Below are 26856 nucleotides of genomic sequence, written 5' to 3'. Positions count from 1 at the left end.
GAGACTATGCTTAATTTAATTTTTTTTTTTTTTTTTTTTTTTTTTTTGAGACAGGGTTTCTCTGTGTAGCCCTGGCTGGCCTGGAACTCACTTGGTAGACCAGGGTGGCCTCGAACTCAGAAATCTGCCTGCCTCTGCCTCCCAAGTGCTGGGATTAAAGGCGTGTGCCACCACTGCCCGGCTCATTTTGTTTTTTAAGTGACTTTGAGGAGCTGTTTGCCTGTTTCTTTCATAGCCTGTGTCTTCCATTGACCTTTCAGACACAGACTATGTCTCCATTTAAAAAGCTATATGCCCTGCACTCTGGAGGCAGAGTCCAAGACCAGGTTTTGATTCCAGAAATGTGTTACTCTCAGCCATCACGAAGGCCTGAGGATTAAGGGGCAGTCGACAGGCTCACTTATCTTTTGAGTTTAATTTGTAGTCTTTTAAAGAATGTCTGGAACTTTTCATGTCTAGTGTAAGACTAGATTTCCTATGAGGTCCCCATGTTCCTTGATGCTGTTGACATGGTAGTGTTCATATTCTCACATGCTCCTGGCAGCTCGGCAAGAGCTGTTTTCCTGTTCTGGGTCTTCCTGGTCTACCCTGGTGACCAGGCAGCTGTGCTCCTTGCAGACTTAAGCCTAAGTAACAGAGACTAAACCTCAGCTTGTCATTGTTCAAAGCCTGGTAAAAAACCAAATGACTTTACTGAGAGGCACACCGCTTTCCACAAAGTTCTCTCAATTGAATTGCACAGTTCATTGTTTTTTGACACCTCTATTTTTCATTTTGTGTTTTTGCCTGCTTGTATATCTTTGCACCACATGTGTTTAGTTCCTACAGATGTCAGCCTTGGACTGGAGTTACAGATGGTTGTGAGCTGCCATGGGGGTGCTCGGAATGGTTGGTACCCATGTCCTCTAGAAGAGCAGCCAGTGCCTTTTTTATTTTTATTTTTTTTAAGATTTATTTTATTTGTATGAATACACTGTAGCTATCTTCAGACACACCAGAAGAGGGCATCAGATCTCATTACAGATGGTTGTGAGCCACCATGTGGTTGCTGGGAATTGAACTCAGGACCTCTGGAAGAGCAGCTGTTGCTCTTAACCTCTGAGCCATCTCTCCAGCCCCCCAGCCAGTGCCTTTTAACTGCTGAGCCTTCCCTCGTTGACTTTGATTTTTTTTTAATTGCCTAAGTGTAGAATTGACCACGAGTAGGTTTCTGAATATTTTAGTACTTTTTGAAGGGCACGTTTTAACTAAGCAGCGTACTTTTAACTGCCTCTAGTGGTGAGTTCTTTGCCCATTGCCTTTTCCAGTTGGGCAAGCGAGCCCCAGCTTTTGGACCCAGGATGTTGCCCCACTGGCGGCTGCAGATCTCATCCTAGCTGCCCTTTTAACTGATCCTGAGGACTTCCACCAGCTTAAGCCTTTGTCTTCTGAGTTAGCTGTGTGGTACATGTCTTCTGTGGGCCAGCCTGGCCTTCTCATTGATGATGCAGAAGGGGCCCCCATCTTGTGACACTGGGCAGGCCGCAAGACCCCTCCAGCTTGATCAAGTCCACATCACCTGTGATGACCACAAGTCACTCCTTCTTGTTCTCCAGCAAGGTAGTGACCATATTGATATTGACCCTTGCTTGAAGGACGGGCAGTCTAGTAGTGGAGATGACCACTTTGCTGACAGTTTTCTTATCAGCATGGGCCAGCAGCCTTTGATGCTCTCTGCGGGCCTTCTTTGGCTTGCAGAGTGGGTAAGGAGCTGGGCGGGGCCTGAGAGAAATCCTATAATGGAAGGAGGTACTTGGAGCCACTTACATGCTTTGCCACTGCAGCTGGGTGCCATAGGGCCTTTTGACAAGGCCTCTTGAGGTTCCTTTAGGGATGGATGTGTTGTACAGTAGTCAAGTTCTCAAACTGAAGGTCGACCAGTTTTTTTGGCTTCCTGTTTCTTCACGGCAGGGGTTGGAGGCTGGGGCTACTCCTGTTCCTCGGTTTGGTTTCTTTATCATGCTCCACTGAAGGAGAGAGTGGGTTTCCGAAGCTTTAAAGCCATGCTTCTATCCCATTCCCCAAGATCTTTGTGTAAATTACAGTTAATCTTAGTTCTACATCACTACAACAATTACCCTACTTTCAGAAGTCTGTGAAAAATTGCCTTTTCGGGGCATTTTACATACACGGGTTCATGAATGGAATGTTGTGGTTTCTTGGGTCCAGTTTTTTCACTCAGATAGTTTTCTGTTATGGTCCAGTCTGTGTAGTTCTGTCTAACTTACCACCAAATAGCAGTTTCTGTATGGGTAAACAGGCAGTCTTTTGCTCAGTTAGGAATAATGTTATAAAATTTCTTTGCAAGTTTTTTTGTGAGGAAATGTTTTACTTTTTCTTAGTTATGTGTTCAGGGATGTGGTTTATGGTTTCTGTGATAGTTTTCATGCTTATTTTTAGATTGTAAGTGTGTGTGTGTGTGTGTATGTATGTATGTATGTATGTATGTATGTGTGTATACTCCATAGTGTGTAGGCAGCAATCGGAGGCGGCTTAGTGATCTGGTTCTTTACTTCCTCCATGTGAATTCTAGAGATGGAACTCACAGCACCAGGATTCCTTTGCATCTTTACCCTGTGAATCATCATAACAAGCTTATGCTTACTTAATAAAAAAAAAAATTGAGAAAATACCAAAATGATGTTTCAATTATTTGTCCATTCTAGCCTATATCTAGGAGATCTAATTTTAGTAACTTTTGGGAGGTTATTTGCCATCTTTATAGTTGAATGCGTGGTGAAAGGAAAAGCTCTGAGATGTCACCAAGTCTTGGTTGACTGTTAGGAAATGCAGCCTGGTGCTGCTGGCTTGAACCTTTAGTCCCAGCACTCTGGAGGTGAGGCAGGCAGTCCCTCAAGGCTACACAGGAAAACACTGTCTTGAAAACAGCAAACAAACAAATTCTTAATTTATATGACTTAAGACCACAGCTACCTCTTCACATGTCCTCACTCTGCTCTTCTGAATCTTTCCAGGGTTCTTTCAACACTGGTGGCCCTGGCACACAGCTAATTCTTCTTTTTTTTTGTTTTGTTTTTTTTCGAGACAGGGTTTCTCTGTGTAGCCCTGGCTGTCCTGGAACTCACTCTGTAGACCAGGCTGGTCTTGAACTCAGAAATCCACCTGCCTCTGCCTCCCAAGTGCCGGGATTAAAGGTGTGCGCCACCACCGCCCGGCTACACAGCTACTTCTTAATAGACCGCACTGTCTGGTAGTAACTTATCTACTTAATTATGTTAGATCCAGGTGTGGTGGCACATACCATTGATCCTACACTCTGGATCTCGTTCTTTTAAGTTCAAGACCAGCATGGTCTACTTAGCAAGTTCCGGGCTACACAGAGACCCTGTCTCAAACAACAGCAGCAACAAAATGTTGTACAGGGGGCCAGTGAGCTACCACGGCGGGTGAAGGCAGCCTGGTGCTATCCTTGACAAGGACCCCATGGTGGAAAGACAGAACTTCTTCTCTGGTAGCTCACCTCCACACACGCCTGCTGTGGCATGTTCACTCGTGCACACACAAATACATGTAAAGAAATTCAGAAAGACCTGCCACAGTATCAGTAGCTTCCTGCATGTGTCCAGTTCTTACCCAGTATCACAGTTCCTCATGGAGATGTTGGTGAATGCTTTTCTGTTACCTGTGGACAGGGTTCGAGGTTGGATAAGCTAAGATGACAGCCTGTCTTCCCTAGGAGGTCAGAGATCAGCCAAGAAACAGCAAATAAAACACGTGCAAACTGGCCCAGGGCTGCTGTGCAAAAATAGGGTCCCATGGCAGATATTTCTGGGGTTTGGGGAAGGGACCACTCCTGAGGAAGCTAGGGAGGTCATAACAGGTTAGAGAAACACATTTGTCTTTTCCAGAAAGTAGTGTAAATAATTGGTGGTCATGGTGGTATGTATTTGCGTTTGTGTACATATGTGTGTGTTTCTCGTGTGGCTTTCCCCTTGTAGTTCTCAGAGTTCTACAGGCTGTGACATGTTTACCAAGACTCTACCACTGAGCTATATACAGCCCAGCTCTCTTTCTTTGAGACAAAGTTTTGCTATATAATGTAGACCAGGCTGGCCCTGAACATGAAATTTTCCTGTCTTAATGTTCCCAAGTTCCAAGCTCATCCCACCACACTTGGTGTGGGAACATTGTTTTCTTCTTTTATTGCTATTATATTTATTATATTATTTTAAGGTCTTATTTAGCTTAATTGATGTATAAATACAAACACACTAAAAGATTTTGAAAAGTTTGAAGGGGATGTTCTTATCATTTTGGAACCATCAAATAAGAGATGTGATAAGATTTGGAAGTCTTGGCTCAGTGACACCAGGAAGTGATCAAGGTTAGATAGTCAGAGGTCAGCCTGCCTGGCCAGTAAGTAGAAAGCTTACCCTCCTGCCCATCTGGAGGACTGTTTGTGGGACCTGGGTTGAAAGGTGGCCTCCCACTGCAAACAGGTCTGTCTCGATGAGGTTATAGGTTATAATTTTATGTTACCTAGTCAAAGCACTTGCCATCCTCCTGTCTCTCAGCCTCCTGTGAGCTGAGGCTAAGGACAGACTTTATTATCCTGCTTGTGTCTTTTAAGTGACCTGGTGAGTAGTATTCTATCTTTTGGGAAGATTTGAGGTAATGTTTTTAATGTGTACTTTATTTTGGATTACAGAATGAAGGATAGTTCCACAAACTTCGATTCTACTCCTCTCTCCAAAGTACCCATTCATTCTGCCTGACAGCCACTATCAAATTGAGTACCATGGTTGTCTGTCTGTACAACACAATGAATGTCTGTCTTTAGTGTTAGTCTCTGCTGAGAATTTTATGTGTTCTGGGTGTTTTGGCTGTATGCACATGTAGCGCATGTACCTGATACCCAGGGTGGTAAGGAGAGGGTACCAGATCTCTAATTACAGATGGTTGTGAGTCACCATACGGGTGCTAGGAACAGAAGCCTGGTCTCCGGCAAGAACAGTTATCAGCTGAGCCCCTACTTTGAGAATTCTCATGAGCTGTGCCTTGCATCTTCCCAGATGATCTTGAGTGCTCTGTCAGGAAACTTGTGGTCTTTTAATAGGATGCTTTCCTTGCAAATTTGGAAAACCTCATCCTGTTTTCCAGAACATTACAGCTTAAATTAGGGTTACCATGTCCCTTGTAGCTTTTGATGAGATGGAAAAGGAGATTCCCAGCAGTTCCTCAACCACTAGGCAGGCACCAGCCGTCTGTCCTGGGGACAGGGGGGAGGTCCTGTTTGCCTCAGTGTCACCAGAGTGGAGTGGAAATGTGCCTTGGCTCTTGCCCTTGTTGGAGGAAGCTCTGACAGTCTGATCAGATGTCACTGGTGACAGCAGTTTAATGGGTGGCTGTGAGTAGCATCTCAATATATTCCAACTTGCTCCCTCTCCCCCACCCTCTCTCCCTGTCCCTGACAGGGTCTCCCACAGAATTGCTTGCTGTTTTTTTAACTGCAAGATAGGCTGTCTGCCAGCCAGCATTCAGGAACAGCCTATCTCTCCCCATCCCTTCCTGGGCTGGGGTTATAGGCACTCACAGCTGGGTTTGGCATTTTCCAAGGGTACTAGGGATTTGAACTCTGATCCTTGTGTCCTTCCTCACTGAGCCATCTCTCCAGCCTGGGGGGAGGGGGATCCTAGGGGTAATTTGTAATTTTGAATTTTGACAATTTGAAAGTCAGGAATTGTATGAAGTGATTTTTACAATAGGAACTTTTGTTGGTTGGATGACAGATAGGACATGAATTGGATAAATAGAGCTGTAGACTCCACCTCTTTTCAAAGGCCAAGCTCAGTGGGTGGGTAGACATGTGTGTAAGAGTGTGTGTGTGTGTGTGTGTGTGTGTGTGAATGAGTGGTGTGTGTATGTGTGTGTGAATGAATGTGTGTATATGTGTGTGTGAATGAGTGTGTGTGTATGTGTGAATGAGTGTGTGTGTGTATTTGTGAATGACTCTGTGTGTGTGTGTGTTTTGGCTCAGGCTTGCAGGAAAAACTCTTTGAAATAAGAAGGAAATGCAATTCTAGTGGTTTCTTTAGTGGTAATAAATAGACAGTGAAGAAATAGGGCATAAGCCAGAGAGGTTTACTTTTTTTGAAGTCTTGCAAACACCTAATTCCCAAGTAGAGAAATTCATGATTTTCAAACACAAGATGGGGTAGGGCAACAAGGGAAGTGAGATCAGGCTCTATTCTGGAGTTTTGTTTCCCAGGGGAGCTATATGCAGCCGCAAAGCCAAACATGGTGATTCCTGTAGTCAAGAGGTTAAAGCTAGCCTGGGGTACACAGCAGCATCCCCTATACCAAGCCAGAGCAAACATTTAAAGGTTTTAGTAAGGGCCACAGTCTGCATGCTGATCACAGACCCAGAACATACACAACTACACATGCCCAACACTGTTAAACCAACACTCATTTAGAGTCCCTGTAAATCTGGTGGATAAATGTGACCTTCCAAATGGTTCCGTCCTAATAAAGCCTGAGACGAATGGCAAGCTGTGTCTAGAGAGCAGAGTCACGTGGGCAGGTAATGGTTGTACTGCAACTGTGGTGGCTTCAGTCAGCCTCAGAAGATTATCGTGGTGTTTTATGTAAAACTTTCAGCTGGGCAGTGGTGGCACACACCTTTAGTCACAGCACTTGGGAGGCAGAGGCAGGCAGTTTTCTGAGTTTGAGGCCAGCCTGGTCTACAGAGTGAGTTATACAGAGTTATACAGAGCTATACAGAGAAACCCTGTCTTGAAAAACAAAAAAAAAGACAAAAAAACAAACCAAAAAAAAAACCAAAAACCAAAAAACCAAAACAAAAACTTTCGAACACTCAGAAAAGTTGAATGAATTCCAAAAGAGAAAGTCCTGTTACATACAGATTATGACAACTTGGTTTTACATTGAATCAATGTCTTTGTCACAGTAGTGTACAATGAATTTATTTCTTTTTTTTTGTACTTGTTTAAATCAGGTATGTCGTATACTTTTTCCTAACTATCTTACATGTATATCACTAACTAAAGTTCAGTCATATAGTTTTCCTTTTTTTTTCTAAAATATTCGAAGAGGCACAAACCACAAAATGTGCAAGAGTGTACTGACAGAGCAAAGAACTGTTTTCAGCGCCTTTTTTGATATGTAGGTGGGAGGGTGATTTAAACACGAGTAGCCCTGTATGTACCTGCTCTACTTTTTGTCCTAGAGTGCTGTTAATTCTGTTTTTAAAAGCAATAAAGTGACTGAGGTGTGGCTTTGCATGCCTTCAACCCCTCAGGATTAAACTCAGGAGGCAGAGGCTGGCAGACATAGTCCCTGACTCAGAGATCAATGACAGCAAAATAAATATAAACAATATGGGTGACTTTTTATATGTTCTTCGAAATGGGCCTCATCTATCTGTCATCTATCCTTCCAGCCAGCCAGCCCCATCCTCCCCCATCTTTCTGCCCAGCCCCCAGCCATTTACTTGTTTATTGCTTGAGGATCCTGTGGTTCTCTCTTACTGTGAATTCTTAAGCATTTTTATTTGGTCACTGGTAATTTTCAGTCTAGAGAAACATTCATCATGTAGTGGAATTTAAAAAAAAATTATTTTTGTGCATATGAGTGTTCTGATTGCATGTGTGTCTGGACACCATGTGCCTGACTGGAGCCCAGGGGGAACTGGAAGGGCGTCAAGTTCCATGTGCCTGTGGTGGTTGGAATCCTCTGGAAGAACAGCCAATGCTGTTAGCCACTGGCCATTCATCTCTCCAACCCTAAGTTACTGGTGTTTTTGACTGTGAACATCGTTCTAATACTTATTTCCCATGACTGTCACAACTGAAACTATTATTATTTTCTTTCTTTTTGGACTAACCCTTCTCCGGTGAAGACACTGAGAATAGAGACCCTATCTAATACTCAAAACAGCCAATACACAGGAAATGCTACTCAAGAATGGATTCGTTGTACTTACCCTTGGCTCGGGGTAGAATGATTGTGAGTTCGAGGCCAGCCTGGGCTGCGGGGTCCAGCCACGAGATTGTGAAGCCTTTTCTCTAATTATAAAATAAAGGGAGGATTGGAGTGTGGCTCAGTGTGGAGCCGTGCAAGGCATTGGGTTCAGAGCTTGGTAAAGAAAAACAAAACAATGAATTTTTGCAGTGAAATGCAAGGTGACTGAGTCATGGATGTATTATTGCCAGGGTTGTGTTACTGGAGCTGTGGCAGACAGGCAGGCAGGCAGGCGGGTGGGGGGTTGGGGTGGGTGGGTGGGCAGGCAGGCAGGGCCCCAGCAAAGGAGCAGAGGGATCAGTGGAGGCTGTCGTTCTGCATAGGTTGGGCCTTTGATTTTTTTGAGCTCAGGGCTTTTTCTTCAGAGCCTTCCCTTTGGGCCATGATGAGATAACTGTGGGAGTGACTAGATGTCCTTCCAGGATATCTGGGAGTGGATCTCTAGATATAACCAGGGGCCCCACGCTGAAGTTGGGCAAGTCATAATTTGTCAGGCAGGTTATCTGCTGGCTCTTGTCCATCTCTTCTGGGTAGTGTTCCATAACGACTCAGCTGGTTCTCAGCAACGTTACTGTGGGGGAGCAGTTGAATTTCTGACTCTGCAGCTGAAGGGAAGCAGGGGTCTCCCCAACAGTTGATGAGGGTGGTTGCCCTGGGTTGACAGTGAGGGAGAGAGGAAAAAAGAGATGGCGAGAGCATTAGAAATTTGCTCACATCCCAGATGAGGGTCAATCCTGTGACGTCAACTCTGAACACAGGCCCCTTAAGGTTTTTCAAGTCTAGTGGTACTGTCTCCATCAGACATTTTTTTTTGTTTTTGTTTTCGAGACAGGGTTTCTCTGTGTAGCCCTGGCTGTTCTGGAACTCTCTTTGTAGACCAGGCTGGCCTCGAACTCAGAAATCCGCCTGCCTCTGCCTCCCAAGTGCTGTGATTAAAGGCCTGCGCCACCACTGCCCGGCTTCCATCATACATTTTTGAAACATGATTTTGACATTTCTTTAAAAAACAAACAAACAAACAACAAAAAACAGCAGGCAGTTGTCTTGATTCTTCATATGTTCCAAAAACCGCTGTTGTCTGCTCGAGCCATGAGTCAGAAGGCTGTGGGGATTCCCCGGCCCTTGCCGGTTTCAGTCACAGATCTGCTTTCTTATACTTTCCCACCTCCTTTTCCTGCCCCTTCCAATTACTTCACCTTATCATAGAGGATTTTAGTAAATTCATTGTCCTATGTAAGGATCAGCCAGAGCCTGTAACTAGGGTGGCTTTATACTTTGTGTCTTCTTGCTTCTTCTGTTGAGAGGCGTCAGGTAAGCACAGGAGCCACTGGGGTGGGAAGCTGTGTCCTACCTATCATGTGGTAAGAGATCTGAGGCCAGCTCGGCTCAATTCCTAGCACACAGCCCTCCCTTGCTTATCTTTGGGGCTCAGTAGACCAGAGGAAGACATTTAGGCGAGACAATATTCCAGGAGATTTATAGCCTTTTCCTTCAGGAAAGTGGATAATGAGAAGTTAATGCTACTACAAGACAGAATATTCCAGAAGAAATTATTTCCAAAGCAGTATGTACTTAAAAAAAATTACTTATTTTATGTATATGAGTACACTGTAGCTGTCTTCAGACACACCAGAAGAGAGCATTGATCCCATTATAGATAGTTGTGAACCACCATGTGGTTGCTGGGAATTGAACTCAAGACCTCTGGAAGAGTAGTCAGTGCTCTTAAACCACTGAGCCATCTCTCCAGCCCCAGTATGTACTTTTTAAAAATGAAAAGTCTTAAAGTGAACTTAAAAAAAAACAGCAACAACAACAACCCGTGAGCTAGAGAGATGTTAACATTTTACTCGTACCAGCTGTTCTTCTATAGGGGCCTGTCTTGATTCCCAGCACACATGAAGGCTTACTGATCTGTAAGTCTAGTTCCAGGGGAGCTGACACTCTCTCCTGGCCTGTACAGGCACCGCATGGTCATGGTGCATATACATATGTTAAATACTTCTTTAAAATCATTTGAAAGACAGTCACAAAGCCTGGCAGTGGTGGCGCACGCCTTTAGTCCCAGCACTTGGGAGGCAGAGGCAGGTGGATTTCTGAGTTCGAGGCCAGCCTGGTCTACAGTGTGAGTTCCAGGACAGACAGGCTTACACAGACAAATCCTGTCTAGAAAAACCAAAAACAAGAAAAAAGAAAAAGAAAAGAAAAGAAAAGAAAAAAGAAAAGAATACTCTAATGGAAGTGAATCTCACTAGTAATAGATGTAATCATACTAGCAGGAAGGCGGTCACTGTGGCAGGGTCGGCTCTTGAGGCCCAGCTCTGAGCCATTCACATAGCCCAGAGGTGCCTGTTTAGCATTGGAGAAAAGGGACTTTAGAGCAGTCAGTGGAGACATGTCATCTGAGGCCCTGGTTAACTTTCTCTTTTGATTCTGACTTCCACCTGTCCACATTATTCCATCCCAGGACAGTGTTCAGTATGTGCAGTCACTTGTGGCTGGAGAAGATTGCAGGCCATTGTACTGGTTGCTGCTCTGGGATATAATTAGGACGTCCTCGTAGACTGGGTGATTGTAAGAAACTGTCATCCCCACAAATTATCAGGGCTTCTTTCAATCCCTTAGAAATAAGAGTTGGGGATTGTGGTGAGATCGGTACAAACAGTCCCTAGTAAGTGATCACTCCTCATAGGGCTTGCTGTAGCGGTCATGGGTTCCTTCCCTGCCTGGAAACTTCTCATCTTTCAAAACCCAGTTCAGATGTCTGCACACTGTACTAAGTCAGTCAGGCTCCTCGGGCCTACTTCTGTGTTCCTTCCTCCTTATTCTGCAACATTGTTTTTCCTAAGAGGCCTACATCTCTTTTTTTCTTCCTTTGTGTATCTCTGCAGGGTGTAGAATCTTATATCCTTAGGTCTGGCACATAAAAAAGTCAACATTTCCTGGAAACAAGTGGATTTTCTGTTGGTCACTCTAAGGCTTAAGTGTTTAAAAGTACAGGAAACTATAGACCAACTTATTTATGTCCTTGAATAAGTTTAAGTGATACGAATAATATTCAAGATGCCTTTGTATTCAAAGACAAGTATTTTATAATCAGGCCTAAATTAATTTTTATCATAGCACATGAATTAGTTTTGCATCTTTGCTTTTTGTTAATTTCTGACAGATATGAGCTTCTGCTTTTCTGAGGGTGGTAGAGAAGTGACTGTTAACACACTATCCAGGGTGTAGACTTGTACGTGCACCTCTTCTAGTGGTGAGCTTTCAGATTTTAGTTTCTCAGTGACAAAGGTAGAATACTTTATCAACATAGAATACCCTTTGTGTTTACACAAGTGAATGCCCTGTTGCTCATACTTGGAAAAGGATGATATATTCTGCATGTAAATGTTGATGTTTGGGCTAAAGTCCAGCCCAAGGAATCCCAGCAAGCTGTGTAATATCACAGCACCACATAGCAGCAGTTAAATGAGGGGAGACTGCTCCAGGAAAACAGTAACTCAATGTTTAGCTTTAAGGAGATGCCAATTACAGCGGGTGGTGGAGGTGATCTGGGGTCAGGATGAAAATGAGAATATTTAGAAACATGTATTTGTTGCTGTGGCCATAGGAGGCACCAGTGCAGGTTTCCAGCTTTCTCCTGGAAGAATGTCGCTCTTCTTCCTACTTAGACTGAGATAGGATAGAGACTGGCCCTGGTATTTACAACATTAAACTTTCTGTGAGAACAAGCGAGGTGTGGGTAATTAGATTTCCAAAGGGAGAGGTAAATAAAGGCAGGATGCAGAGGAAAGAAATGCCCAGGGTTCCTGTAAAACCTCTTTATGGACAATTAGTTCTTGAATTTATATTTTTAATGGGAGAGGTAAATAGGATGCAGAGGAAAAGAAATGCTGAAGGTTCCTATAAACCGTCTTTATGGACAATTAGTCCTTGCTTGTTTGTTCTCTGCTTTGTATAATATGCAAATAAGATGAGTGCCCGGTGCTTTGTCTCTGTTTGCCCAGAGTCTGATTTAAAGCAAAGCAAAACAAAACCAACAGCAACAAAGCAAAACTTAGTAAGTTTCTCTTTTTAGTGTGGTTGTACCCTACCCACAGCAATCTGTTTAACTCTGAAACCCTGGTCTCTGCTTGGAGAGCTTGTGTTTTTCAGGGGATGGAGGACCCTCCAGTTTCCTGTCCCTGACTGAGTTTTTTGAGTAGGAGTCCTATCGCTTTTGCAGCTGCTGGCTGCTGCTGTTCATTGAGCGATGGAAAGCTGTTTTGGTGACTCTGCTCGTTGATAAAGATATAGTGTTTCTTCACGTTTTATCCTTGAAAACAAATTGCCCCTCAACAGTTTCCATGTCACCCCATTGTTCCCCCACTGTTATCAATACACAGACCCTGCTTTTCCTTTCATTTTCCGAGAGCCACTTTTTCCTGTTGCTTCCTGCCACTGGGTAGCAAAGGCTCAGTGCCTACCCTTTGTCCTGGCTAAAGCTGTGCTAGTAAGCTGGCTTCACTTCAGACGGTCTCCTTATTGGACGTGGTGCAATGGGTTTTCTGGAATGTGTGCTGGAAGTTCATTTTTTGGGAGGGACTCTTCCTTTGGATTGGCAACTCCTGTGTTTTCCGACGCGTTGTACAGGCGGGACCTCCTGCAATTTGGTGTTAATGTTTGTAGTTATCTGGACCAAACTATCAAGTGAGACATATCTTTTAAAAAAATATTTAGGCCTGGCATATTGTCATACCTTTAATCCCAGCATTCCAGAGGCAGAGACAATCAGAGTTCAAGGCCAGCCTGGTCTACATAAGGAGTTCCAGGGCAGGAAGGACTGTGATCCTATCTCAAAAAAAACCCTTAATGTTTAGCATGTTTAATTTTTTTTAATGGGCTATAGAGTTAGTTTTAAAACAACAATAACATGAACTTGCTTCTGAATAATTTCTTGGGAGGAAAAATGTTCATCTGGTCACTCAGTCACTGTCTAGTTCAGCAGTCGCATGATATACAAATGAATTTGGGAATACATTTGTTTTTTTCTTGTTTCCTGTTTGGTACTTGAATATCTGCCAACATTTCAGGAATGGTGTGTATCACTGCCTGTTTTATGAAAATTATCTTGTGAAAATGCATCTTTTCAAAATATATGTGTTTTGTTCATAGAAGTGAACTCATTTTCAACTGAGCACAGAGCCTGTGTGTGGCAGTCCCCTTATCCTGGTGTCTGGGTGGGCGTGGGGGGATTAGCACTGTGTTGAGAATTACAGGATCCTGAGTAGATAAGGTAGTGGGGACAAGTTAAATCAAGGGACAAATTAATTTTAGATAATAGTTGGAAGAGTTGAAGCTCTGGCAAGAGCTAGAGAGCCTCTGTGAGGTGAGCCACGTGTAGATCTAGGCCATGAGATATCTGTGAGAAGAGACCTCTCTAGGCCCAGTGCATCCTTACAGGGCACGGCTGGACTTGTTTCAGGACTGGAAAGAAGGCCTGTGTGGCTTTTTTGGAGGTGCCAGAGCCTAAGAGGGAGGTGGCCATTAAGGTGCTGAAGATGGGGCCTTCTGGGCAGGCTCCTGGATTTGCACACTGAGTAATACCTGTAGTTAGCAGTGGGAGAGCCTAGTCCTGTAGTACAGAATGGCTTCCACAGGACAGAGGTTCAAACCCTCGGCTTTAGACTTGCTGCTTCTACCTTCTGGCCCCTGCAGCACAGGCAAAGTCTGAAGGCTCTGAGCCGTGGAGGGAACCTGTTAGCTCATTTCTCACATTGTTTAATGCCTTCTGTGTCCTTCCCTCTATTGACCTTTTTTGGCTGGAATTTTAGAGTTTTAGCCCTAAACATAACATTGGAATTATTTATCCTTCCTTCCTTCCTCCCTGCCTCCCTGCCTCCCTGCCTCCCTGCCTCCCTCCCTTCCTTCCACTATGTATTTGTAGGTATACACATGCCACAGTGCCATAGAGAGGTCTGAGGACATTCACCGGCATCTGTCCTCCCACTAACATGAGTGTTTCCAGGCAGCATCACATTTGGGTCCTCAAGTCTGACAAGTGTCTTTTTGTGCAGATCCCTCCTCTTCCTAGTCCTAGCATAACACGTAAACATTATCCTGAGTCTGTTGATTTAAGAATAAGTCTATATTTGCTATTAAATCTTATCCAAACATCTTTTTCCCTTGCCCCTCTGTCTAGTAGTTTTATGATGAATTAGCGGTTGTGGTAAGCTGATCACTTCCTCTCAGCACTCAGTGAGCACATGGAGTTCGTTACTCAGTGGCTCTGGAGCATCTGGGAAGAGGTGATGTCAGCATCCTTATAGCTTTGAGTCATTTCACGGGCAAAGAACAATCTGCTGGCAAGATCCATTTTAGGTATCAGACAGTGAATCACAGTTTGTCATCTTACAGAGTGGCAGAATTCTGCAGAATTCTCCGTGGTTGATGGGTGTCTGAATGTAATCACTTCAGTCAGATATGTTAGGTTAAATAGCACTTGGGTAAGCATGGTGACAGGAATGGCTCCCTCAGAAGGGGTTTGTGTCCTCAAAGAGCTTTTAGGATAAGAAGACAACCCTAGGCACATCTAGTCTATCTAGATTAGATAGCTGTCACCACAGCAGCAACTGTAGCCTGATAATGATAATGACGACAGCTTAGACCTGGGGTCTCCCTGCCTCCCAGCTCTTGGAGCCCTGTTTGGAGGTGACTCTGGGAGACTGGGTGCTCAGATCCTCACAGGAGGTCATCTTTGCTGCCACCACCCTCCCTCTGCAGCTGCAAATCCTGTGGGAGGCTCGGGCCTCAGGGGGGATGGATAAGATCAGATTTAGGAGTTTAAAAGATCTGGAGGCAGCTCTGCGGAGGTGGAGAGCCCAGGAGAGCAGCTGCTTGGTTCTACACCCTAGTGCCGAAGTACATACAGTACCTCACTTGCATATCGGAGTCAGTGTTCCAGCATTATTAACTTGCTTCTCCAGAGATGAAAAGCGGTAAGCTAAATGCAGTAAGTGTTTAAAAATAATAGGACCCCAAAGGCCGCGTGCCTGTGTTCTTTCTTAGTTGTGACCACAGGCAGGACTCTTTCAGTTCATGACTGTAATGAGGCCAAATTCAGTCAGCATCATTAGCTTATAGGCCTGTGATACTGTGTCCTTCATGTGCTGTCAAGTTGTGAGGAGAACGGATACAGACACGTGTGGCCAGGGTTCTGGTTGTTCTTGGGAAGCCAACAGCACTGTCTGCCCCCAAGTGAACAATGTCATTTTGATGGGGTTGGGCTTGGGGTTGGGGGAGGGCAGGAATACTCAGCAGAGTCGCAGATTTTCTTTTCTTTTTCCCTCCCTCCTTCCCTCCTTCTCTCCTTCCCTCCTTCCCTCCTTCCCTCCCTCCCTCCTTCCCTCTTTCCCTCCCTCCCTGCCTCCTTCCCTTCCTTTGAGTTGTTGTTATTGAGACAGGCTTTGACTGTGTAGCCCTCGATGTCCTGGATCTCTGTGGACAAGGCTGGCCTCTGGAACTCAGAGATCCACTTGCCTCTGCTGGGGTCAAAGGGATGCGCCATGACCAACCAGCTCGGATGGCAGGCTCTGTCTTCAAGGAAGGGGGTGTTCTTCGTATGTCTCTCTTCAGTTTGTAGCAGGCAGAGTGCTATTATGGGGGAACACTTCATTGACAGAGATAGAATTTTCTGTAACTTTTCAGTTCCATTAATCTGTTCGTATTTCACATTACAATGAAAACATTTTATTAACTTCTAGCTACAAATTGCCAAAAATTTGAGGTGAGAAGTTACTACTTTTCACTGGTGTGACTTCTATAATTGTTCTTATTTGCATGACAGCCTTCCTTGTGTGCATGTCCGTGATTTATTTATTTTCCTCTGTGTGTGACTGTCTTGCCTCCATGCATGCCAGGTACCTACAGAGGTCAGAAGAAGGCATTGAGTTTCGTGGAACTGAATCTACAGATGGTTGTGAGCTGTGTAGGTGCTGGGAACTAAACCTTCATCTTCTGCAAGAGCCTTGGGTGTTCTCAATTGCTGAGCCATCTCTCTAGCCCTAGGGTTTTTTGTTCTTGTTGTTTTGTTGTTGTATTTTTTGTTTTTAACATGTTTAGGTGTGTTGCCTGCATGTATCCCTGTTCATCATATGTGTGCCCAGTGACAAGGGAGGCAAAGGTATCAGATTCCTTGGAACTAGAATTACAGCCAATTAAGCCAGTGCATTTAACTGCTTGGCCATTGCTCCAGCTCTTTTATTGATATGTTTGGTAGGCAGAGAATTATCTGCTGTGTATTGGAACATCTAGCTTTTCTTCTCACTTTGTCTCTCGTTCCTGCTGGGTAGTACATCACCATAAGCCAGCTTAATAAAAAGGCAGGTGATTATACTTTTCTACCTATAGATTAATAACATCACCTCTCTAAATATATCTGCATGTATTCCAAGGGGAAACAAGTGTGTCATAAAATAGCAGCCCTGGCGCTCAGACTTTGGATTGTGTTCTCTTGTTTTACTGCAGGCTGTGAGCTCTTGCTTCTTCATGCACAGGGATCTAGAATTAACAGTCTGGGGCTGATCTATTGTTTAGAGCTCAGCAAAATAATAATCACAATATTCCTTTATTCCATTTTGTTTTGCCGTGTATGTGTGTGTGTGTGTGTGTGTGTGTGTGTGTGTGACAGAGAGAGAGAAAGAGAGAGAGAGAGAGAGAGAGAGAGCGAGCGAGCGAGCGAGCTGAAATAGTATTTTTTGAGACTAGGTCTTTAGAGAGAAGTTAAGGTAGCCCTGGTTCCTCTGGAACTTAACTCTGAAGACCAGAGATCTTCACAGAAATCAGGCTGCCTTTGCCTCCCAAGTCATGGTATTAAAGCTTTGTGCACCTGGCACAAAGCTGAATGAATATACACAGAATGATCCAGGAACCACATTAGCAGTTAATCATGGCACTCTAGTCTCCTGGGTCACCTTACAGAGTGTATTAGAACCTATGTAGAAGTATCTGCCAGGTTCTTCTGGAAGGTAAATTAATGTGTTGTCTTGTAAAGAGCATGGCTAGCCGGGCGGTGGTGGCGCACGCCTTTAATCCCAGCACTTACAGGCAGAGACAGGCAGTTTTCTGAGTTCGAGAGTTCGAGGCTAGCCTGATCTACAGAGTGAGTTCCAGGACAGCCAGGGCTACACAGAGAAACCCTGTCTCGAAAAAACCAAAAAAAAAAAAAAAAAAAAAAAAAAAGTCGGCATGGCTTTTACTCAAAACTTTATCAGTTTAAGATTTGTAACGTGCGTTTAAGGTATGCAGACTGCCTCCAAATGGTGAAAGAGACTTTATGATGCATAACAAGAATTTATCGAGTGTTACCCTTAGAGTAGAGTGATCGGGCAGGACATTGAGTGACCGTGAGTGTTTTCAAGGCTGATTTAAATTTTGTGACTCAGGATCCTAACATGCGATGATCCGTGGGTTCTGCCCCAGGAAAACAGCTGATAGAATCACTATTGTGGAGATGGGGGCAGATTGTTTCTTTAATGTCAGTTTGGGTTGTAGGAGTGTTTATTTGGGGCCTAAGGCCCTCTTGATTCAGCCTGTTGTTTGTAGTGTGCTTTAGGTTAAGGGAGAGGTATTAAGAGTGGAAACCTAGAGAGATTTAGCTGAGTGATTTTGTTACGAGAAAGTCTCTGGCACATTCTTTTCATACACATGAAATTAGGGGGGAGATAGTTTCTGTGTTTGGAAACAACATTTATTTTTGTCTACAAAACATGGAGCTGTCCTCTGTAAACAACATTTGGAGAGATACTGTTTAATGGCAAACTAATGTACTTTTAAAATGCAGTAACATTTTTCCAAAAGCCAATGTGTAAAAAAAAGTTCTCAAGCTATTGGGTGGTAAGAGTGGAAATGAAGGACATAAGACAGAGGGTAAACAGAACCTTTCCCAAGTTCTCAAGTCATGTGACAGAAGCCGCTGATCGTGTTCCTTCACTTCTAGCAACACTTGACACAAATATATGTCATGTCCCTATTTCGTAAGGCAAGGTGGCTGGAAGTTGTGAGTTTTATAAGTTGTTTCTGTTTGTATGGTCAGGGCAGAACAGCAGAGAGCTTCTAAGTTAGTGACCCAGAGCCCAGTTGGTTGATTTCTTTCTCCTTCCCTGGCTACAAAGAGAGCTGTGTGAAAGGGATACTCCCCCATACTCTCCAAAGGAGAATTAAAACTTTGAACATTAATTCTAGAGAGAGCTGGTGACATCTTTGAGAGAAAGGCATACATGGAGTGAGCAGTCAGGGGTGATAAATGGGTAGTCAGCTGTTCACAGGCAGCCCTGTGGGCCCTGGGTTGCCATGGGAGCATGAATGGCATTCAGGATTCCTGATTGACTAACCTAGTTTAGTGGCAAGGCTTGTGAGCTTTGGCCTGGGAGAAGGCTCTTCAGCTGGGCGATACCACAGTATGCTGCCCCAAGTCTCCAGCCCAGCTTGGGCCTTTGTGTGGTGTGAGGCCTCCCTCATCCCCCTTTGCCACTTCTCTCCTCAGTGCTAAGGAAAGAGAAGTGAGGACTCCCACCCCCATACCTACAGAGTTGGGTTTTCTCAGTACTTTAACTCCTCGGTGACACATTCCAACCCCCAAGGAGAAGCCTTTGAGTAAATGTGCCATGACAGGCCCAGCATGGGGTTTACTTAATCACTGTACTCTGAGGGTGTGAAGAATTGGAGCTGAATTTTTCCAGGATTTTCATCACCTCTCTGACCGGGTGTGTTTTAGGTTTCCAGAGGTTCATTCAATTTTTTTTTTTAAACCCGAGATAGTGTGGAGAGTTTTGTCAGTGAGAACATGTGGGTTGTAGTGCAGCTTAGCTTGCTTGTGCATGCTCTCACAGGGTACCGGGAGCCTGAAGCTTCCTTCATTTCTCCTTCTAGCTTAGGTTTATTAGAAGGTTAGTGGAATTTGATGTATATTTTGACTTCAGGTTTGTAGGTTGGTTTGTTTGTTTCTTTCTTTCTTTACTTATTTATTTATATTGAGTACACTGTTGCTGTCTTCAGACACACCAGAAGGGGGCATCAGATCCCATTACAGATGGTTGTGAGCCACCATGTGGTTGCTGGGAATTGAACTCAGGACCTGTGGAAGAGCAGTCAGTGCTCTTAACCACTGAGCCATCTCCCCAGGGCCCCATGTTGATGTAAGTTAAGCAGAAACAATTTTGTCTGACTTACACTTCTGCCCTTTGTTTCCGGTACCTGCCACCCAATAGCTTGGAAACTTTTTTTACACATTGGTTTTATGAAAAATGTCAACATGTTAAACTGTATCTCTCCAAATGTTTAAACACAGGGTAGCTCCGTGTTTTGAAGACAAAATAAGTGTTGTTTGCATAGAGAGAGACCATTTCTTTCCTCACCGAAGCTTGATATATTTCCTCCTTCTTTTTGGGAATAGAGGTGATTTTTTTCCATAATACTTTTATTGATCACTTGAGAACCTCATACCATGAACCCAGAGTGCAATCACTGCCTGTGTAACTCAGCCCAGAACCTTCCATTCTCCTAGATCCAACTCCTGCCTTTGTGACCCTCCCCCTACCAAAAAAAAGGCGAAAAAATAAAGAAAAAGTCCAATTTCTGTTGCTCATATATTCACTGGAGCATGGCTATTTCCTCCTACCCCCAAAGCGTTCTGTGCTCAACTGTGAGTCTTCAGTAATCAACACCACAGCAGAAGTAGACTGCTTGCCCTTTAAAGTCAGCAGGAGCACGAGTCACGGCCTTTTACGTGGTTTCTGGAGACAGTGAGAATCCACGCCTTGATGCGTTCTTGTAGAGGTCTTCTCGCTGTGCTCTGTTGAACCTCCAGGATGCAGAGTATCATGGCACCATCTGTGGATGATTTTCAGCACTTCTGTGAAACACCTGGATTTTCGGGGTAGTCAGACTTGCAGGTGGGGCTGCATATAACACTGTCCATGAAATAAATTCACACAGGTCTTTTAGTAGCTGAGAAATGACTTATGAGTCCAGAGGTTATTGTGGGAATCAGTGACCTCAGGTTTGTAAAAATTTAACAAGGATCTAAAGAAGGATCGTATGCAGCTCAGGGTTTGGAAATAGAAGAGCACCTGGTCCCTTTGGTCTCTCCTCTCAAGCCGCTTCCTGTAAGGGCTTTGTGGAATCAGTCAAACTGGTCATGCGTTCTGTGGTTCTGAGATTGTTCTACCTGCAGGGATAATACCTGGATTGCTATGTACCTCCTTGAAACGAAGGAATTAAGAGTGATTAGCAGGTAGCACACCTTAGTCATCACTGCCCTGTGTAACTCAGCCCAGCCACTGGAAGCATAAGCTTCATTGCCAGGCTTGAATTTCCAGGGCTTTGTAGGACAGTCAGTCTTTGAGCCTTATTTTTTCCAACTTGGAAAATGGGTCTTTAAAAAAGAAAAAAGAAAAAAACTACTTTGTCAGGTCTGATTGAAAACAAGATAGGGGAGAGAGGGGAGGGGGGGAGGAGGGAGGGAGAGAGCAGCGTGCGAGCTCAGGACAGTGCTGACTGAAGGCCAGCATGGCTGGGCAGCTGGAACTGTTGTCCTCTGTACTATCCTTTCCTAGGAGCTTGAAGGTCCTTCCTGTGTAGATGCTGGGCTCTGTAATCTGCCCTGACAAGACCTCTGGCCTACTCTGATACACACAGGAGGGGGCATTAATTCAGAGTGCTGTCGCCCCCAGCAAAGACTTGTGGATATCAGTATGGTGTTACCCTAAGTGTGCAAGAGCAGTGAAAATCTTGCTTCTCCTTGGGGGAGGTGGTTTCCTTTAATCAAAGCCATAGTTAACTTGTAATTATTCAGTGGTAATTACAGAGTGAGAATCAATAAGACCTTTACTGGCTTGGGGGTGGGGGTGGGGAGGAGAATCCCCTCATTTCTATGCTGGTGACATGGCTTAGCAGGTACGGTGATTACTGAGCAAGCCAGGCAACTGGAGTTCAATTCTCAGAACCCAGATCATACGTGCTGCAGCAGTCACACCCCACATCATGTGTGTGCGTGTGGACAGACACGTACCAGTGACAGTGAAAATAAAGGATGATGACAGCAGCTAAAATGTCGTGAAAGTGTGAGTTCATTAATGCCCGGAGCTCATAAGGTGGACCAGACAGGCTCTGCAGAGCTGCTCCCTGCCCCACACGTCTGTTGTAACTGTGTCCCCCACAGTGTGCACATCTATGTGCCTGTCTTTCTCCACCTAAACCTCCACCCATCCTGCGGATGATGCCACTGCTTTGCTTTGAAATTCATCTTGCTCCTGATTTCAAAAGGACTAAGAAAAAATATTCTGGGGGTGGTGTGTGTGGGGGAAAGTATTGCCTATGGCCTTTTCAGCAAGAACACTTCAGCTACTGCAGATTTGTAGTAAGTGAACCAGGAGCCTGCCCAGTGTAGTTGGCAAATACCTGTTAGTACACAAAGCCGAAAGGCAGCCCAGATCGGGTTCCCAGCCTACCCTGGGCACCTGGGAACTGGTTGCTTGGCCCTCTGCTGTGGTGAAAGAGACCACAGACAGCGGATGAGTCTCCCAGTCTACACTAAGAGTAACCAGACAGCAACAGCCACAGGTATTTCTTCAGTGAGTTACAGTCACTGGAAGTTTGCCTCAAGGCTGTCCCAGTATTACATATGTTTGCCAATAAAAATTCGGTAGGAATTTCTAATTTTTAATGGATTTCAGGACTAGGTTTCTCTGTGTATCCCTAGCTGTCCTGGAACTCAGAGATCTCCCTATCTCCACCTCTTAAGTACTGGGATTAACAACAGTGTGCCCCACCACACCTTAGCTTCTAATTAATTAACCAGAGTCCTTAATTTAATATGATTCTTTTCTGTCTAGTTTTAGAGTCTTACCTTGCTTGAGCTACTTCTAGAGTAGTTTTCATTAGTTCAGGCTGAAAAGCCTTAAGAGAATGCAGACACCTGACTGATGCTGAGCAGGCTTAGGGATGTTGTTATCTTACACAGGATTACTTTGCTTAATGATACTTGAGTGTGCAATTGATGTGGAAATTAAACAAAGGATTAAACAGCCTGTTAGTTGCAGGGCTACCACTCACAGTCTTGACTGGGAACTTTACTACTTGAAGGTCTCCTCTTTCTGAGATAGACGGGCTGTTCACAGAGGGGCAGAGCTCTGTTTTTGGGATGGGGAAATTGTGGAGACAGGTTCTCATTGTGTAGCCCTGGCTGGCCATGCATATAGCTCTGGTTAGGCTATACCTGCAGTCTTCCCTTTTTTCTTCTACACTCTTGGTATCAGCAAGGTGTGTGTGTGTGTGTATGTGTGATGCTTTTGTTGTTGTCGTTTTTGTCTTCTCTGCTTTTGTTTTTTGCTTTTAGGATAGGGTCTCTATGTAGCCCGGGCTGTCCTGGAACTCTGCCAGAGCACTCAGGTCTCAGATTCACAGGACTTAAGGCCAGAGAGCCCTACATAGAGAGCTCCATGACGGCCAGGCCTGCATAGAGCTGTCTCCACACCTCCCCATCTCAAAATCCAGACTTCTGCCTCACCGGGAAGAGGGAAAAGAAGCTGGAGAGAGTAGTAAAGGGCACGAGAGAGGCCATCAGACATGAACTAGAACTTAAGGTAGACAGGGACACAATAAATAAATCTTTATTTCCACTATTCACTGTAGATCACAGAGGAGGGTCTGTCGGTCTGTAGTGAGCAGGCTGTGTTACTAGTGACTGGGGCTGAAATCAGTTTTCTTCCAGAACTGATCTCTGATTTGCCTGTCAGTGAGTACATTTTAACTAGTTTGGCACCACAGCCAATGATGTAGGATACATTTTTTTTATTGGATTGTGTGGCACTCTTGACTGACTTCTAGAATTGGATTGTTGATCCTTTATATTTGAAATAAGTGAAAACCATCTTTCTAAGTTTATATGCTAAGATACCCTGAGTAGGGAATGAAAGAAGTGGTGTTGTGGGTGTTTGGTGAGTTTTCGTTAGAGAAATAAACTTTTTGACATCTTCCTGTTTCTGCCTCAGTTGTTGGATTACTGGTGTGAGCCCTGGCCTAGCTTGATTTGCATTCCTTGCCCACTTTCCTTCTGCCTTTTTCATTCTGGAGGGAAAAAGGGAGGGAGGGAGGGTGGGAGAGAGAGAGAGAGAACACACACACACACACACCCACAGGTGCCTGCTAAGAGCTAAACTTGCAGGCGTGAGCTGTGAGCTGCCTGGTATATGTCAAGGGACCAGAACTCAGGTTCTATGCAAGAACAGCTTCACTGTTTACTGTGGAGCTGTTCTGTGATCCCAGTGCACCTTGTGAAGTTACATCTCTGCCATCACTTCTTCCTGGCCCTATTCTTGCCTCCTCCCACACTTGTGAGTGTGCACAACCAAACTTGGATACTCATGACCTTTTCTTCTTTTGTGGCCTTTGGAAAAGCTTGTACAATGAAGATAGAAACCTGCTTCGAATCAGAGAGAAGGAAAGACGCAACCAAGAAGCTCACCAAGAGAAAGAGGCGTCTCCTGAGAAGGCTCCGCTGTTTGCAGAGCCTTACAAGGTACTTGTCTGGCCTGTGGCAATATTAAACCTCATGATAAAATCATTCCATGCAACTAAGTTCAATCAGGGGTCACAAGTGAGAAACTAACGTATCCCAGAGGTTGTTTTTGAAAACAAAATCTGAAAACTCTTTGAACACTGTTAGTCAGAATTACCAAAGTTTGTGGCTTTCTTTTGTAATGTTAGTCTTCTGTAATGTGTGTCCATGGGAGGCTCTTCAGCAGGGGAAGTGGGTTAATACTGCATTCCATACCAAGTTGAGAGGGTTTTCCCCTCACATAACAATTTATTAAGTTTTTAAATTATGTAAATATAATTATGTAAATATAATTTTATCATAATCTATTATTACCCTGCTTAGATTTCTTCCTGAAGTCTTTGAGTCTGCTTCCTCTGTTTTTCAGACTGCAAAAGGTGATGAATTGTCAAGTCGGATACAGACCATGCTAGGTGACTATGAAGAGATGAAGGAGTTCCTGAGCAGCAAGTCCCACCCTCACCGCCTGGATGGCTCTGAAGACAGGCCGGGGAAGCCCAGATACCCCTTATGTCATGACAGGGGGAGCAGCAGCGCTGCATCCACCTACTTCCGCCCACATGTCTACCACCAGCCTATCCACACTTCTTCTGCTCCTGGATCACTTTCTGTCGGTAACATTAGCCACAGTCCAAAGATGGCACAGCCCAGGATGGAGCCAGTGCCTAGTCTCCATGCCAAAATCTACAGTGCACCCGACGGCCCACGTCTGACTCAAGATCGATTCAGTCAGGGACCTTGTTCCAGAAAGTGTGACCAGAGAGCTGATGGAGACTCAGCTCTGGAGAGGAAGCTTTCACCCTTAATCTCCTCTCTGCCATCCCCCGTTCCTCCTCTATCACCTGTACATTCCAGGCTGCAGGGAGCCAGCAAGGCTCACAGCAGTGGGGTTAGCAGTAAAAGCTGCTGTACGGCCAAGTCTTCCAAGGACCTGGTGTTGAAGGCCCAAGATAAAGAGACTCCTCTTGACAGTTTGGGGGCAGTTACCAGCCTCGGAGCAGCCCCTCAGCCACCTTGCCAGACATTTCCACCCCCTCCTCTCCCCTCAAAAAGTGTTGCAATGCAGCAGAAACCCACTGCATACGTCCGTCCCATGGACGGTCAGGATCAGGCTCCTAGTGAGTCCCCTGAGCTGAAGTTACCACTGGAGGACTACAGTCAGCAAAGCTTTGAGAAACCAGACCTTAAAGTGCCTGCCAAAGCCAAGCTCACCAGACTAAGGATGCCCTCGCAGTCGGTAGAGGTAAGTTTTATTGATTTATTTTTTTTCCTCTTTTCTTTCCTTCTCTTTCTTAATGTACTTGGGTGTACTTGTGTATGCCTGCTGGCCCACCACATTCATGCCTGTCCAAAAGAGAGTGTTGGATCCTCTAAAACCAGACTAGCATAGTGTTGTAACTGTCTAGATGCTGAGATTTGAGCCTAGCTCCTCTGGAAAAGCAGCCAGTTCGCTCCAATCACTCTGCCCACTCTCCAGCTCCTAATCTTTCTTTGTTTTTCAAGACTGGTTCTTTCTGTGTAGCCTTGGCTGCCCTGGATCTCACTCTGTAGACCAAGCTACCCTTGAACTCACAGAGATTCACCTGCCTCTGCCTCTCGAGTGCTGGGATTAAAGGCATGTACTACCACTGGTCAACTTCCCTAATCTTAATTTTCAGAGAAATTAGTACCAATTTTAAATTTTAGTGGTAGTACATGAACACCAATTGGTGCCACACACAAGGCTGCCATTATCACAGGAATAGATGAGTTTTCTTTTCTTGATCTAAAGAAGTATAACATACAAATAAAATTAAGCAGACTGAGCTGGAATTGGCACACACATATACACACAGCGATTAAAAAGATAGGTAGTACACACGGGTGTACACGAATGCATTCATGAACACACACACACACACACACACACACACACACACACACATTTTAACCACAATTAGGAAAGGTTACTAGTTCATTGGAAGTGATATTTGTTGGGGATTGGAGTTCCTCTCACCATATTGTTGAGTGAAGACAATAATTCTCCTGAGTCCCCCCACCTCGGACTTCCAGTTAGCTGGGCCCGAATTTAGACTCAGATGAAGTGAATCTAATGCTTACTTGTCTATGTAGAGGGTGTTTCTGTTGTATAGACATTCTCATTTGCATATCCATTGCACAAAGGTCACCCAGGTCTGAAATGTCTGAAAATAACATTTTATTTTATAGGTGTCTGTATTTGTAGATAGGATATATGCATACCTATGTGCACATGTGTGTACGAACGTGTGTGGGGAGTAGGGGTACAGTGAGGGATATGTGTGTGGGGTGCAGGTGCCTGTATGAGCGTGTGGTGTTGACATCCCGTGCCTTTCTCAATCCTGTCTACCTTACATATCAAGGCCTAGCCTATCACTGAGTCCCGCCCTCGACATTTCCACCGAGTGGCTTCTGGATCTCTTGTGGCTGTCTCTAGCAAATGGGTATGTGTTTGGCTTCCAGGGCAGCTCTGCCCTCGCAGCACGGACCAGTGTCCAGGGACCCAGACTCACTTCCTATGAGCACTAATGCTGTTAACCTGTCTTTCCAAACCCCCTTTTGTAACACCGGAAAAGGGGGAGAGGAAGCCAGGCACCATGGACTCCTGCCTTCATATCTAGCACTCACGGAGCATAGGCAGGTCTATCTCTGAGTTTGAGGTCAGTCTGGTCTACAGGGTTTCAGGTCAGCCAGGGCTACACAGACGGTTCCTGTTGACTTTTCTTTTTTAAAAGAAGGGATTGTGGGTCCAAGTGGCTTCTCAGGACAAAGAAGAGGAGGAGCCTGTCCTTTTAGGCATCATTCGCTTTGGTTTTGGTTCTCAATCAATGAGCGCATTTGAGAACTTTCAGAAAATAGCATTTGCTTGTGGTCTGAGTGAGAACCAGTCAGAGGATAGAACTGACCCATGGTGGCAGGGCTCAACCTGTGATTTCAGCCTGTGGAGATTTCTGAACACTTTGTTCTGTGTCGGGCAGAACAAAGCGGGGCTCTGATCTCCAGCTCATTTTAACACAGACTCTTCCTTTTATTAATGATTTTACATTCATTACTTGCTGGGGTTGGTTCTCTTCTTCCACCACATGAAGTTGGTCTGTCAGGCTTGGTAGCAGGCTCCTCTATCCACTGATCCAACTCATTGGCCCTTAACCTTTTTCTTTTCTCTCTCTCTCTCTCTCTCTCTCTCTCTCTCTCTC

General features: G+C 44.7%; 1 protein-coding gene across 3 annotated transcripts in view; it reads left to right on the top strand.

The window, feature by feature from the left end:
- The window catches only part of Aff1 (AF4/FMR2 family member 1), a 157775-nt gene that overhangs the window by 66789 nt on the left and 64130 nt on the right, over positions 1–26856 (top strand). For all 3 annotated transcript variants that reach the window (XM_028773641.1, XM_028773643.1, XM_028773642.1), the window contains 2 exons: positions 23482–23602; positions 24009–24884. In XM_028773641.1, the coding sequence (XP_028629474.1) occupies positions 23482–23602; positions 24009–24884 (997 nt within the window). The remainder of the gene's footprint in view (positions 1–23481; positions 23603–24008; positions 24885–26856) is intronic.

Source organism: Grammomys surdaster, unplaced genomic scaffold (genome assembly GCF_004785775.1).
Source record: "Grammomys surdaster isolate TR1022 unplaced genomic scaffold, NIH_TR_1.0 233, whole genome shotgun sequence".
Classification (NCBI taxonomy): domain Eukaryota; kingdom Metazoa; phylum Chordata; class Mammalia; order Rodentia; family Muridae; genus Grammomys; species Grammomys surdaster.
Note: the sequence above shows the minus strand (reverse complement) of the source record. Positions and strands in the feature narration are given on the sequence as shown.